At 42.3% G+C, this 16,414-nt stretch overlaps 1 protein-coding gene across 1 annotated transcript in view; it reads left to right on the top strand.

Annotated features, from left to right (window-relative positions):
• Nucleotides 1–16,414, top strand: part of ctnnbl1 (catenin, beta like 1) — a 105,419-nt gene that overhangs the window by 24,168 nt on the left and 64,837 nt on the right. Inside the window, exons 7-10 of the mRNA XM_049581821.1 lie at nt 4,025–4,116; nt 6,430–6,502; nt 11,067–11,125; nt 11,684–11,832. Of these exons, the coding sequence (XP_049437778.1) occupies nt 4,025–4,116; nt 6,430–6,502; nt 11,067–11,125; nt 11,684–11,832 (373 nt within the window). The remainder of the gene's footprint in view (nt 1–4,024; nt 4,117–6,429; nt 6,503–11,066; nt 11,126–11,683; nt 11,833–16,414) is intronic.

Below are 16,414 nucleotides of genomic sequence, written 5' to 3'. Positions count from 1 at the left end.
TCGCTGGCATAGATGAATTTACTGAAATTGTTAAAGGACAGACAGAGCTACAATCATCCACTGTCACCTGCCCAGTGTACGCAAAATTCATCTGAATCAAACAGCTGAAAGCTTGGCATACTGCGTTCAAACATTCATCATGTTTTGAACTGAATCCTAGACTAATTAAACTGCCAACAAAGCAGGTTCCAGGAATGAAATATGGAGCTGTTTTGCTTACAAAGACTGTTGCTGTCCTTTTGTTAAGTAACAAAACAAGAAGTATCTCAGTGTTTGTTTGTGTACTTTATATTATAAAACTGTTAGAAATATGCTAAAATGCTAACAAAAGTTGACCACAAGCAGCAGATGTTAACCAACATAATGTGAAACTTCTGATATAGACAGGATCAACAGTGTCTGAGCACTTCCATGTTGCTAAAATGCGCAAGGTCAATAGGACAAACATGTCATTAACCAATCTACTCATGCATACATCTCAGCATAACATCAGGCCATGTTCTTATGAGCAGTATATCCACAAAATAACTAGACTGGAAGGTGCTTTCAGTGCATTCATTTATATTCAAAACATGTGGGACAAATATCTGGAAGAAATCTGGGACAAATTTCACTGCACACTGTAGGTGCCACAGACTCTTTGCTGCTTCTATACTGCACATGATAAAAAAAACAGGCTTGGATAAAGATAGCAGCTCAGTAGCATTTGAATATTCAGAGCAAGAATAATTGATCATCCTTGTCATGTTTAGTGCAGAAACATGACAAGCCTTTCCGGAGGGAGCTATGCCTTTAAGGTGTGTATGAGCCAGTGTTAGAGCTCTGGGCAGTACAGTGACAGCTAGTCCTCCTGGACCTAGATTTGACATTACACAGAGGGCGTAGACTAACTTTATTTGTATTCTTTAAGCTTTAACAGTGAGTCCCCCTGCTGCCAAGTGTCCTAGACTTTTTCCAGTGACAGCGAAAGGAAGCCGTCAGACTCTCATTTAAATGTTTTAGCAAAGAGGAAGCACTTTTAAACACTGTTTTTTAAATCTGAGGCGTGGCCTCTTAGTTATGGAGAGTCAGAATCACGTGTTTGTGGGATAGATTTAACAGCTTTAAATGTAGACATGAGGGCTAGGAGAGGGCACGGGCCAGCGGATAGTTTGAGAAGTCATGCTCTCTGTATTTAGCCTCCCATGAATCAGACTTTTCTGCCTCTCAGCTCTTTTTGTGTTGAATGAGTCTACTGAGATGATTTTTTTCTTTGTTGCCAGATTGAGGCCGAGTGTCAGGAGGGCTGTTTAGGTGTGTGTATTTGGCTCTTTGTGCAAGTGTGGGTTATATCGAGGGAGCAGTGCTTGTGCAGATCTTCTATTCAAGTGTGTGCGTGTGTGTGTGTGTGGGTGTGTGTGTTATCAAGGGAGCTCTCCAAGCTTGAATAAGCCTTTTGTCTGCCTTGGCTGCTCTCTGCTCTGAGCCTGCTGTCCACCAGGATGCTGTCTGTCTGCTCTGTTTGAATCACTGATAAAGGCCCTTCCTCTCTCTCCCTCAGCGCCCTCCCTCTCCATCCCCTCTTCTGTTTCTTTCTCCCAACATTTCTCTTTCACTCAACATTTCTCTATCATCTGCTGCCCCTCTCTCCAGATGTTGCTCGTTTTCTGTCTTATTTGTTTTGTCTTCTCTCCAAACTCTGTGTATGTTTGTTGTGATGTTGTTACATTCCCTCACTCCCTCTCTCCTCATGTCCCTCATTCCCTCAGCTTCCCATCCCTCATCTTTGACTTTGGCTTCCCACCCTTTTGCCTCCCTTCTGCGTTTCCTCTCAATTTATTTCCCTCCCCTCCATCCCCGTAGTTTTCCTCTTCTCCCTCCTTTCATCACCACCCCACAATCTCTTTCTCTCTCTCTGTCCCCTTCTGCTGCAGTCTGCTCTGATAGAGATATCATGTGGCAGAGACAGCTTTCTAATAAAGATAGATAATATTAGAAGTAGCTGGGACAGAACCCAGATGAACCCTCTATAAAAAGATGACTTGTATTTCACAGTTCTGCTTCAAAGTGTGTTTGCATACCATCTGTATGTTAACTTGTGATAGTTAGAGGACTTTGATTAAAGACTGTACTGAAGTTGCAGCATGTATTGAGGCAGATGCACCAGCACAGAGAAAACAAGTCTGAAGCTTTGTTTATAGTAGCGCTGGACACTGTGACATGGGCTTCTGTAGATGACGTGCAAGCTACAAGCATGCCCAAACCACCTCAACTGGCCCCTTTCACCTTGAAGGAGCAGTGGCTCTACTTTGAGCTCCCGCTGGATGTCTGAGCTCCTCACCCTATCTCTATGGCTAAGCCCAGACACCCTATGGAGGAAGCTGATTTCAACCGCTTGCATCTGCGATCTCATTGTTTCGGTCAGTACCCAAAGCTCATGACCGTAGGTGAAGGTTAGAACGTAGATGGACCGGTAAATTGGGCGCTTTGCCTTTTTGCTCAGCTCCTTCTTCACCATGACAGTCCGGCACAACCACCACATCACTTGCGATGCCGTGCCAGACTGCTTGTCCATCTCACACTTTATTTTACCATCACTCGTGGACAAGGCCCTGAGATATTTGAAGTTCTTCGCTTGGGGCAGTACCTTGCTTCTAACCCAGAGGGAGCAATCCACCGTTTTCTGACTGAGAACCATGGCCTCAGACTTGGAGATGCTGACTGTTATCCTGACCACTTCACAAGCAGCTGCAAACCACCCCATGTATGCTGGAGCTAGCGTTAACTTAGTCTCTATATACAGACTCTACATTCAGTGAATGTAGAGTCTGTAGGCAAACCCCGGAGATCTTGCCTCCGGAAGAAGAGTGGAAGAGCCCTGGTTTCCGGTTGTAGGCTGTTTGTAGTCCGCGTGATATTGATCAATCACGTTTGAGCTGGCTGCAGTTGTTGCCAGGTTGAACGGTCCGTGCAGTGAACTAACGAGGCGGAACATAATTGGCGTCACTGCAAACTCTGCATCCATCGCAGTGGTTCAGCATATTTCCTTATATATAAACGGAAGTCAGAAACGGAAATTCACCTAATCAAACAGGAATGCCAAAAATCGGGGGTCGGCGGCCCAGAGGCTGTATCGCTGGCTGCCCGAAGTCAGACGCCGAATACAGCCGATGGGTTCCGATAATGGCGTTAACTATTCGTAATTGTCTTCTAAAGATGAACCCTATTGTATCCCAGATATCATTCTTGATAGTATCTTTATCAGGACAGTTTTCTTTTACCTGTCTGTGGTAACAGCCAGTAATTTATGATAGATTTTGATTGGCTGTTGTTTGAAAGGGATACCAACAATATAATTTGCCACTGCTGTTGTCGTTTTAGTTGTGGTGTGGACTCCTCCATTGACTTGAGTTAGAGCAATTTATAAAACTATGTATTTTTAGTTGTTGTTCTCATTCTTGGTGTGGACAGTCCTTAAAAATGTATCTTTGATTAGTCTCATGTTTGGGTTGTTGTGGATCACTTTAACTCATGCTGAAAATTCCCTTACATCCAACCACCTGTGTTTGAGTTTAGCATCTTTGACAGCCTGAGACAAATGTACAGTTTGTCAATCTGACACATAATAAGTAGTGTTTGATATTTATTTGTATGGATGCATGAAGCCAACATTTTCTGTCCAAGATCCTAACTGATGGTGTATGCTGACACTGATCCCATATCAGTGTTCAGTTTTTCCTAGATAGGGCAAACACTGAATTTCACAATGACATTTAGAAAGGATTTGTACGTGTTTAATGGGGATTAGTCGTAACTTGCCGATACCCTGTCCACTAAATGAGATCAGTATCTGTACTGACATCGACCCACCAATTCAGATTGGTCTATCCCAACTTATTTGGTTTCTGTCAGGAAATTCTAGGTGTCAGCAAAAGTGGTGGCCATGGAGCTTTTAAGTTTATAGTGACTTGCTCAAGGATACTTTAGCAGGGCAGACACCAAACTTGCAGGTTAATCTTGATTTTTGATGTTTTGTCCTCCTCAGCGATCATAGAAAATATGGCAGAGTTCAGACCAGGCCTGTGCACCGAGGCAGCTCAACAGGGACTCATGCAGTGGCTGCTCAAGAGAATCAAGGTAAGAATGTGTCAGAGCATTGGCTTGAGTAATTTTTAGAGCTACAATTAGTTAATTGATGGATTAATCTGCAACTGTTTAGAATTGATTAATCATTTAGAGTTGTTTAAGTACAAAATTCAAATATGCTCTTGTTTAAACTTTTAAATTGAGAAAAGTTGATGTTTTTCCTTTTCGTAACACTATACTACATTGAAAATTTTTATGTTTTGGCCTGTTGTTCAGAAAAATTATGATTTCCTGACATCACCGTGGATTGTAGGAATTTATGATGGCCATTACAAGTGTTTTTCATATCAAAGGATGCCTAGACTAACCAATAAAGGAAATAATTGGTAGTTACAGCCCTTGCTATTTTCTTCAGCTTTACTCCAAAATGGTCTGTTCCACAACTGATTGCATGTAGTATTAAGTTAGAGTCCTCGAAAACAGGTTAATTAAGAAAATGTTCTTTTGACTGAAGGTTGAAGTAGTTTTAGTTTTAAAATAAATTTGCTTATGTGCATGCAATGAAATGCATGTTCAGATAACCTGTAATGTAAACCATTTTATCCGGCATTTAAAAGATAGTGGGCCCTATATTACACCCAGCTCAAAGTGGCGCACAGTGCAGCACCACTGTCATTGCTAGTTTCAGACCAGCACTGTTGTCATTTTTTTTACAGGCAGCGCAGACCTGTGAGGAGCAAATATACCTGCCTATGCCTATCTGTGTGCCCATAGGTTTTGAAATAAGGTGTGGTCAGGGATATTGTTGGTGTATTGCTGTTTTGAGTCAGCAGAAAGCGATTGCACCATTGACACTGAAAGTTAGGCCCTGTTTATACGACAACGATTTCAACTGAAAACGGTAAACTTTAGTTGCATTTTGGCCGATCGTTTACACGACAGTGGCGTTTTGTGTGCCTGAAAACGCAACATTTTGAAAACGGTTTCCAGAGTGCAACTTTTTGGAAATTGCAGCATCTCCGTTGTCATGTAAACTTGCAATATGCAGTTCCTCTGAAAACGGGGACTTTTCGCACATGCGTATTACGGTTCCAGTCACTAGGCATGCCGACCTTCACAACAACAATGCCAAGCTCTGTTTGTGCTGCTCACCCTGTTGATTTGAAGTGAAGTGTAGATCTGTTACTGTAGCAACTCCACCTCATCGTCCATCCAGACAAAGTTATCTGTGCATGCTTTCGCCATTGTGTCTTTTTTGTTTGGGTTTGTAATCACGGCGTCGTAGAGGAAGGCGCTTCAGCGCAGGCACATGGCGTCATGCCGTGGTGTTGCTTTGCAAATTTACACTGCCACCCATTGGCCTGGTGTGCATACTACAGCGTTTCCAGTAGATTTTGCGGCTCTGTGTGAACAGGGATCGTTTTAATAACGTCGTCATATAAACGCAAAGGACAGACTTTTCCCTTTTTAGAGAAACCGTTGTCGTCTAAACAGGGCCTCAATGGCACAGCATTTTTCCTGCTATTCATAGGGTGCATAAAGCAGATAGTGAGATGCGCCTATATAGACAGGTTTGCAATGTGCCTACACTCTGCTTGTTACACACTTGCATGGGCTCTGTGTAGGTGAAATAATACATCGTTAATGAGGAATGTGAATGTAGCAGAGATAACGACAGAGCTTCTGTTCATCTCCACATTAAGAGTGATGCTCTGCGCGTTTTCCTACGTGGAGCAGCTTAACTTTATTGATTATTTGAGAAGCTAAAAATTTAGTTAATTTTCCTCTGTCATGTTTATTACTGCAATTTTTAGTTTTACTGCTCAAATGTCCCACGCTTTTTGCTGCAGTGACATCAGTGCTCCTCCTACTGCATTACTCTCAGCAGAGGTGCTTCTCCAATTTGCCGAATGTGCCATGTAAATAGCAGTGTGCCATCTGCGGGGGCACCTGTCTTTTAAAGAGAATGGATGATGACAGTCTAATTGGTTGAATTTATGTTATACCCAATACCCACATATGATTAATTAAGGGACTAAATACAACCCCCTTTTCCCTTGCACCCACTTTTCACGCAGACTATGCACTGTTTGAATAGCAAAAGTGAAGGTGGACATGGCCAAAATGCACCTGTGCCATGCACTTCAGACCAGATGCTATAGAGTGTTTGAATAGGGCCCCTAAAGTTGCTGTATACTGCTACCATAAACAATTCATGAGGCAGGATCTCAGGAAAAAAAAGGTGGAAAAAAACCCATTTTGTTGTAGAATACAGGGTGATTTTCTAATTGTGTAGACTCTGGAGAACAGGGTTTATTTAGATGAGTGGTAATTGGAATTTGGCCTCTCCCCTCTCCTTCTCAGGCAAAGATGCCTTTTGATGCTAACAAGCTGTACTGCAGTGAAATCCTGGCCATCTTGCTACAAAACAATGACAGTAAGTGCGTCTCACTAAATGGTGTATGGCTTTCAAATGATGTCTGTTTATCTTCCACTTTTCTGTCACCTCTCAGCTTTCTAAAACAGAGAGAAAATGCACTGTCCCTTTTTCCCCTTTTCCTCTATATTTTTTCTTTGTTTCTTCATTTCATCTGTTCTGGTAATTTCATCCCACTCCTTGCTTTGGCTTTGCATCCTTTTCTCTTTTACTGCCCATCTTGGATTATTCTTATTCTCTTTCAGCCTCTCCTCTTTCTGTTTTTCCCTTCTTTTCTCTTTCCTTTTTGTGTCCTTTCGATCTTTCTCTTTCTATTACCACTCCTAGCAATGTCTCATATTTACATTGCCCTTTCATTCATTTCCTTTGTCCTTCCTTCCCTCTTTTCTTTTCTTGTTTTCCTTTGGTTCTGTCATTTTCTTCCATCACTCTTTGATTTCCTGTTACCTTTGATGTTTCCATTCCTCTTTCTCCCACACCTTTTTTCAGTCTCCCTGTCTGGCTTCTTTTCTTCCTCTCTCCTTGTTTATTTGCCTTCTTCTCCATCCTTTCCCTTCCTCACTAAAACCTTGTAAAGCTTCAGATAGCCACAGGACTATCAGGTCCTTGGATAGGTTCTCATTAATGGTACAAGCCATATTGATATTCAGTGGGAGTCGTGTCTCATTTTACACTCCTTCTCCTCGCCTTCACCAGTGCTGCCTTTAGTAATCCTCTCCCTGCTGCTCTTTCTAATACAAAGTCAAACTTAACAAAAATGTTATTTTTCATAAAGGAAACGTGCTCCAATGAATAACGTTGACAGTACCTTGAAGTAACAATAAGAAAAATCACATGGCTACAAAGAAAATTACATTTAGGAAAAAAACCTTGATGTGCTACTTTGAATGTAATTAGCACTTCCTGCTGTCAAATTTTAAAACCTCACTCTGACTTTATACATGTGTAAATACTAGCTGCTGTGAATGAGAAAAGCATCTCATCTCCGCTAATTAATTATCTCTGTAGCTTCACTGTATTTTTCAAATCAAATTCTGCTGTTAATGACGAGCACTTCTCTGCACAGAGTAGGGTTGGGCAATGTCCACAGTGAAACATCTCAGTGGATGATGAGATTCATCCACCCAGCAGATATTGATCAGTGACAGCAGTAAATTGTAATGATTGCAGCAACAAAGTTGGTTACTATAAAGGGAATTACTTTGATTCTTGTAAATGAATCAGAATTGTTACCTCTTAAAGGGATAGTGCACCCAAAAATGAAAATTCAGCCATTATCTACTCACCCATATGCCGATGGAGGCCCTGGTGAAGTTTTAGAGTCCTCACATCCCTTGCGGAGATCGGCGGGGGCAGAGGCCAGCTCACCTAATGGCATACGCCGCCCCAGACTAACGTCTAAGAACACAAAATTGAATCCACAAAGTATCTCCATACTGCTCATCTGTAGTGATCCAAGTGTCCTGAAGCCCCGACATAAAAAGTTATTTCAAAAAACGTCATATGAACTCTGTTTTTAGCCTCACTGTAGCCTGTAGCTCTGACTGCTTCTCTGTGCTCCGTGCTCACGTGTGCGCGCTCAGGGTGATCGGTGATCTCCGAACAGCAGCAGTCTCGTCAGTACTGATGTCCAGATTCTCAAGTGCAGGCATCGCCAATTCGATGTCTGATCAGCAAAGACTTTCCTCATCTGTTGGCATTGCTTTGCATTTGAAACAACGACACCACCGGGTTTCCAGTGCTCGACTCCGGTATTCTGTGACTGGCTGAGGGTTAGGCTCATGAGCTGAGGCGGCTGCTTCGTCCAGTAGCCTGAGTTCTGTCCGTATACTCAGGCTCAAACAAATACGGCTCAACAAAGAAATGCTGTTCCTCCTCAACTTCAGAGTCTTCAGACATGTTGGGCTGTCCTTTGCTAAAAGACCGTAGTGCAAATTATCTTTTAGCTACTGTGGTTATTGTTGTCTCCCCGTGCGGTGCACGTGTCACGTGATGTAAACAAGGGTGAGCAAAGCTCATGCTTTCGCTGGTCTCGCGCAGGCGCGCACACGTGAGTGCCGAGCACAGAGAAGCAGTCAGAGCTACAGGCTACAGTGAGGCTAAAAACAGAGTTCTTTTTTTTTCGGGTTGTTTTTCAAAACAACTTTTTATGTCGGGGCTGCAGCTCACTTGGATCACTATGGATGAGCAATATGGAGATACTTTGTGGATTCAATTTTGTGTTCTTGGACGTTAGTCTGGGGCGGCGTATGCCATTAGGTGTGCTGGCCGCTCCCCCCGCCGATCTCTGCAAGGGATGTGAGGACTCTAAAACTTCACCAGGACCTCCGTCGGCATATGGGTGAGTAGATAATGGCTGAATTTTCATTTTAAGGTGCACTATCCCTTTAAGACGGCTTGAGTGGTATCTTTTTTTTCATACCCTCGTGAAATCTCAGTGGGGTGTAAGTTATTTGGTGTTAGTGTGCAGTGGTATCCCTCCCCATTTCCACATGACACCTGGCATGTTCTCTACTTTCCCCAAGCTCCAAGTTCTTATACCTAAACAGAAACTAAACAAAAAGACTAAGACTTACCACAGCTTAATTGACTCCTCGCTAAGCCCCATGCTCAAGCCTTGCTCAAGGGCACTTCGGCAGCTCTCCAGCCACCAGCCCACGCTCCATATTTTGGTCCGGACGGGGACTCGAACCGGCGACCCTCCGGTTCCCAACCCAAGTCCCTATGGACTGAGCTACTGCCCGACAGAAGGGTCTAAAATGTGTGTTTGAAGGATATATCTAGGATGTCAGACTCACTCAGCAGCAACAACAGGTTAAAAAGACATAGTTTGAAGCTAAAGCCAAACTATAGGCTACAGATCACAGTGTAAAAGTGAACCACCCCATCACTGCTGATCGACACAGAAGACAATGAATATAAAGGGAAACAATGCCAATATTGAACTAGCTGTGTGGCATCGCAGTGTGTGCAGATTAAGGTATCTGGCTACCCCCATGCTGCCGCCAGCACTTGGACCTCTGATGCCAGACATGCACGGAGCTCTGGGAGAAGCCAAACAATGTTCATCTGCACACACTGTGATGACACACAGCTGGTTGGATATCTGCAAAGTTTCCCTGCTTCCCTTAACTGGTTCTTGTACAGCAGGGTAGGTCTTTTTGCAGTGTTGTAATCATTAAAAAGCAGATGCTGCATGTGTATATATTCAGTAGGCTAAACCTTCAGTAGCTAGCTAGCAAACCCTACACTTTTCAGGGTTTGATTTTGGTTCTGGAACAGGGAAGAAATGTATATCTCCTTCCAACGTCTCCAGGTAGCGAGTATCATTAATACATGTGCCCCAGGCTTAATGTTTAGCTCGAAATCAACAAAACTAGCCTGAAGGAAATCTGAAATGGTTGCATGAGAGACAGTGGAGCACAGCTGTGTTGTTTTCGGACCCTAATCTGAGCTGGCCCCAACGCTACGCTATGATTGGTCAGTCTGCATCTGGGAACAGGATTTAGCAAAGGGTCAGTTGCCTGGTTAAAACACTGAAACGCACACGTTATTCAAACTAGACAGAAACAAAATAAAACTCACCAAAACAGTTTATTAAGTCTTGTTAGTCAACTGCTTAGTCAGTTGACTGTTCCAACAATCTCCAACTCTGGTTTGAACAAAATAAATCCTTAATTCACTGAGTTAGACATGAAAATATGCCATTTTTCCCCACAGCCTATCTCTCTCTCTGCTGTTGATGGCCAGCTCTTAACAGTCCTGTGACATTGTCCCTACCACCACCAGCTGCCTGTTCCACCGGTAGAGACCAAAGACTGACCTCTGGTGGTGCTTGATGTGCATCACATACAATAAGTTTGATGGAAAGAGGAGTGTCTGTATTTTTAACGGCATTGAAAATCATACCATCAGGATCTTTCAGTACCCTGGTATATCATATTACTGCCTAAGCCTATTTTGAAGCACCAGTGACTGCCATCAGGGCCACCACAATCTGATGACTGACAGCTGTCAGCCTTAGATGATGGCATCTGCCCAGCCCTAGCCCATAGAAAGTAAAAGCACAAAATATTGTCACTAGACATGGGCGTACGGTCTGCCATTTGCTGATGTCAATGTAAAGGATTCCTGGGTGTTGACAGCCTTAAATTTAAGACATGTGGCCCTCACTGCCATTCAGGGCCACAGAGAAGTAGAATTGTGTGTTTTATAAAACATTTTACTACTTAGGCCTAGGTGGAATAACCTGTGTGGATGAATATTTTTCAGTGCCCTCATTTTCCCTCATTTTCTCTCCCTGGAGGTCCTTGTAGCCAATGTGTTAGTCACTGTTTATGCTCACTGTATGCCTTTGTAGCGCTTCAGTCATTCCCTCCCTTTCTTTGTTCTTTTCTCTTTTGCTTTCCTTCATCTGTCCACTTAAACCCTTTTTTTCTGTCCTCCCTTCCGCTCCCTAAATGTCTGTTTTTTGCTACCATCTCAATTTAATCTCCCTGTTGTCTTGTTACTCCATTTTTATCTCTTCATCTTCCTCCTACTGCATTTCTTCTTTTTTCCACAGATACAAGAGAACTATTGGGAGAGATGGATGGCATTGATGTGTTACTGCAGCAACTATCTGTAAGATTTTGCTTTACTCTCTATTTTTAGTTTGCTTTACCACTACCCTTCTTATTATCCATCATTCATTGCAGCCTCGCAAGAGTAAATCTCAGTCAATTCTCAAACATGAGCGTCTCCTGAGCCAAGATTTAACATCAGCAGTGTACTGTATGTTGGTGCTCTAACCTGTAGGTGCACATCACTTCCAGTATAACCCTAAGCAAATGTTTTACTTTATTTCCAGCCTTACAAATCACCCCACCTATACATACTGTGGGCGGACAATAGTTACCCATCAAATAGAGATGCGAAGTCCCTCCCCTTCTGGTGAGCCATCATGGGACCTGAAAAATGATCTATTAAACTGGTAACCATGAGTGTAATTCATGGCACAATTCAAATGGGGTCAAAAACTTTGTCTTGCCTTTGACTATTGTACATGTTTCCTTCTCATATCACCCACATTCCCAAACTACCCTAATAAACTACTCCACAAGCTGTTACAGTGGTTTAAAGAATTTCCTTCTCAAACACGCCTGCCTGGGATTTCTGTCTAAATGCCCACTTCACTCTCAGGTGTTCAAACGCCACAACCCGTCCACAGCCGAGGAGCAGGAGATGATGGAGAACCTCTTCGATGCTTTGTGTTCTTGCCTAATGCTGCCAGCCAATCGGGACCGCTTCCTCAGAGGGGAGGGGCTTCAGCTAATGAATCTCATGCTCAGGTGAGGCTGCAGTACAGTCTAAGAAATGCCAGCACTGGGACTCACTCCTAGGCTACTTATGGAAGTGTTGGGTACATTTCCTTCCTCATAAAACATTTGCAAATCTGATTGTGGTGGCTGACAGTCCTGTACTACTTTTTTCCCTCATTTTCTTTAACCAGTGTAGCATGATAGCATAGAGAAATTAGCAAGCTAGCTAACTAGCTTGGTGCTTTGTGAGTAAATTTTACCAACCTAATGCATCATCGTTACACAGCGTAGGAAAGCACATTGCTATCACCAGATAAGTGACAACTTTGCTCAGGTCATTTCCAGTAAACACTGTGAGATTGGCATTAAAGCATGATGGACTTAGCAAGCTAGCTAGCTAACTAGCCAGGTGATTTCAAATGGCAGTTTCAGATGGAGGAAAAAGAGGATCACCTCCTCAGTTTGTTTTAGGAAGAGCTGTGTTGGTATGAAACACAAGCCTTAAAATTTACGAGTTATGCTGTATGCTGAATAATGAGTGTTACAGTGTCAGATTGGAATTCTGCCACCGTCGTAAAGATGAAATGGAAATAAGACATTGTAACTACCAAAGTGCCACCAACCAGAACTGGCAACCTGAAACTAGAGGTCGATTAATTAGTCGGTTTGGCCGTTTAGTCGGTGCCTATACAAACTATATTTAAAGGTTAAACTTGGCTTCGATAGTGGCCAATGGCTGGGCAGCCTCTACCAGTCACATGAGTGCATATATCACAGACTGGTGCTGAAGAAACAAGGGTTGTGTTACATAGTCAGTGGGTACAGCTCCAGAGTAAGCAAGTCCCTTCTGCTCTGTGACTGTGTCTAAGTGTACTGTATTTCTCTTTTAACATGTATTAACATGAATTTTTGGGCTGGACCACAACGGCGGGGCGAAGTCTGTGACTGAGTGAATGCCACCACTTCCTGTTTCAGATTTATTTGTTTATTTGTTCATTTCTAGGATCCCCATTAGCTGATGTCATGAGATTGAAAGCACTCTAGCGTTCCATATACAGTACAGGCCAAAAGTTTGGACACACCTTCTCATTCAATGCGTTTTCTTTATTTTCATGACTATTTACATTGTAGATTCTCACTGAAGGCATCAAAACTATAAATGAACACATGTGGAGTTATGTACTTAACAAAAAAAGGTGAAATAACTGAAAACATGTTTTATATTCTAGTTTCTTCAAAATAGCCACCCTTTGCTCTGATTACTGCTTTGCACACTCTTGGCATTCTCTCCATGAGCTTCAAGAGGTAGTCACCTGAAATGGTTTTCCAACAGTCTTGAAGGAGTTCCCAAAGGTGTTTAGCACTTGTTGGCCCCTTTGCCTTCACTCTGCGGTCCAGCTCACCCCAAACCATCTCGATTGGGTTCGGGTCCGGTGACTGTGGAGGCCAGGTCATCTGCCGCAGCACTCCATCACTCTCCTTCTTGGTCAAATAGCCCTTACACAGCCTGGAGGTGTGTTTGGGGTCATTGTCCTGTTGAAAAATAAATGATCGTCCAACTAAACGCAAACCGGATGGGATGGCATGTTGCTGCAGGATGCTGTGGTAGCCATGCTGGTTCAGTGTGCCTTCAATTTTGAATAAATCCCCAACAGTGTCACCAGCAAAACACCCCCACACCATCACACCTCCTCCTCCATGCTTCACAGTGGGAACCAGGCATGTGGAATCCATCCGTTCACCTTTTCTGCGTCTCACAAAGACACGGCGGTTGGAACCAAAGATCTCAAATTTGGACTCATCAGACCGAAGCACAGATTTCCACTGGTCTAATGTCCATTCCTTGTGTTTCTTGGCCCAAACAAATCTCTTCTGCTTGTTGCCTCTCCTTAGCAGTGGTTTCCTAGCAGCTATTTGACCATGAAGGCCTGATTCGCGCAGTCTCCTCTTAACAGTTGTTCTAGAGATGGGTCTGCTGCTAGAACTCTGTGTGGCATTCATCTGGTCTCTGATCTGAGCTGCTGTTAACTTGCGATTTCTGAGGCTGGTGACTCGGATGAACTTATCCTCAGAAGCAGAGGTGACTCTTGGTCTTCCTTTCCTGGGTGGGTCCTCATGTGTGCCAGTTTCGTTGTAGCGCTTGATGGTTTTGCGACTCCACTTGGGGACACATTTAAAGTTTTTGCAATTTTCCGGACTGACTGACCTTCATTTCTTAAAGTAATGATGGCCACTCGTTTTTCTTTAGTTAGCTGATTGGTTCTTGCCATAATATGAATTTTAACAGTTGTCCAATAGGGCTGTCGGCTGTGTATTAACCTGACTTCTGCACAACACAACTGATGTTCCCAACCCCATTGATAAAGCAAGAAATTCCACTAATTAACCCTGATAAGGCACACCTGTGAAGTGGAAACCATTTCAGGTGACTACCTCTTGAAGCTCATGGAGAGAATGCCAAGAGTGTGCAAAGCAGTAATCAGAGCAAAGGGTGGCTATTTTGAAGAAACTAGAATATAAAACATGTTTTCAGTTATTTCACCTTTTTTTGTTAAGTACATGACTCCACATGTGTTCATTCATAGTTTTGATGCCTTCAGTGAGAATCTACAATGTAAATAGTCATGAAAATAAAGAAAACGCATTGAATGAGAAGGTGTGTCCAAACGTTTGGCCTGTACTGTACGTTCCAGTCATATACTAGGTTTTGATCTAGTCTTGTTTACATCCATGCTACCTTTCAGTCTTCTTCTTCCTTGCCTTTTTTGGAGCATTACTGTATTTCTTTGCATATTTGCAACTGTTGATAAGTGAATAAGGTAAAACTGGCTGCAGGAATTTCTATTACACGGCCAATGTATTTTTTAGCCATGCCAGCTCTTACTGCTCACTCCATCACCCTGCAGTGGTTTTATTTAGGAAATGCTGTTATCACTGGCAGTGATAAGTATCACTGCATACAAAATGTAGTTCAGTATCACAGTGGAAATCAGTTAATGGAGCTAATAAACATATTTTCAGTTACTGCACTTAAATAACCAACATCCATTCATGATTAATACCAAGGAACTTTTGTTTGCATAGTTTCAATCTGTAGCAATGAATACATTTGATCCACAGCTAACATTTTTTTTTTGTAAATGATTGTTTTATTTTATGTTGCTATTTATGTACTCAGTACTCAGGGACTTACCTGATTAGATAAAGGTTTTCATATATATATACAGTCAAGCCCAAAATTATTCATACCCCTGGCAAATTTTGACTTAAAGTCACTTTTATTCAACCAGCAAGTTACAGTTTTTGCTTCACCACTATTCTTGGTTGAGAAATAATTTCAGGCTATTGTTACAGGTAATTAATTACTGTTCAGCAAGTATTGATGCTACAATGGGTTTCTTTGTAAACAATAATAACAATGCTTGTTAGACAAGAAAAACAAACATGTAGAGACATTGCAGACTGTTAATATTTTAAAAAAAAAAACAAACAAAAAAAAACACCATTTCAGCAAGTCAGAGCTACAAAAAGATATTTATTGCAGTACTGCAGTTAATAACTAGGTATAATATTCAGTGTCAGTTAGGTTAGTTTTTACAAATTCTTCATAAGATTTCCAGAAACATCAGTCAGTCAATTCAATCAATTTTATTTGTAAACCCAATGTCACAAATCACAATTTGCCTCACAGGGCTTTACAGCATGCGACATCCCTCTGTCCTTAGGACCCTCGCAACATAAAGGCATTACATATGAAATATGTTCCCAGTGTAACATTAACCTCCTACACACATTAAAGAGGTACATTAATGTAGAATTTACAACACTAAGTGCTTCAGTGCTATAAAAAGCTTATTTAAAGAGAAAATATGCAGTGTTGATCTCAGTACAGAACATCTGTCTATATACTGTCTCACTTCAGAGCCTTTCCCCCCAGTGATCTCTGTACTGTGAAAATTTGAACACTCATAGCAAAACAGTTTGTAGCGCTGCACAGAACAGCATGTCTGTCTACTCTATTGCCTGGCGAGTCTGCCAGTCCAATCAATCAACAGTTGGTGGAGCGCAGCAAGGCAGAGATGTGACCTTAAAGAGTCATAAAGACACATTACACGCATTTATGAAACCTTCACAGCCTCTGCACCCGTGCGTTGATAATCACATCATTGGACACGTAGATTTAAGGCTCGGATCAATATCTCATTATTGGATGCAAAAACCCTTTTCTGCGAAATCATCCACCAGGGAAACAGAGGAAGAAAAAGACAGATAGGGAGGAGGATGAGGAAGAGCAAACCAAGATATGACTTTGAGAAACTAATAGTGAATTTGTAAGAATGGAAGAGAATTTCATTTCTTATCCTTTTCACTCTGCATAATACTTAACAGTGCAGGGAGTACAGAACATGAGCTTTGTCTGAAACAAGATGAACATTGGTAAGGGCAGGTGGATTTATACTTGTGTGGTAAACAGCGATCTGCAATAGGATCTGCAATGTGGAAATTGGGCTTTCTAAAGTTTGAGATAATAAGTTTGTCTATCTCAGACTGGGCTTTAGGCTTCAAATTTTTAACAGAAAGCTTGCATTACAAACTGGAGATGTGGGGTTTT

This window comes from Epinephelus fuscoguttatus, linkage group LG7 (assembly GCF_011397635.1).
Source record: "Epinephelus fuscoguttatus linkage group LG7, E.fuscoguttatus.final_Chr_v1".
Lineage (NCBI taxonomy): Eukaryota > Metazoa > Chordata > Actinopteri > Perciformes > Serranidae > Epinephelus > Epinephelus fuscoguttatus.
Note: the sequence above shows the minus strand (reverse complement) of the source record. Positions and strands in the feature narration are given on the sequence as shown.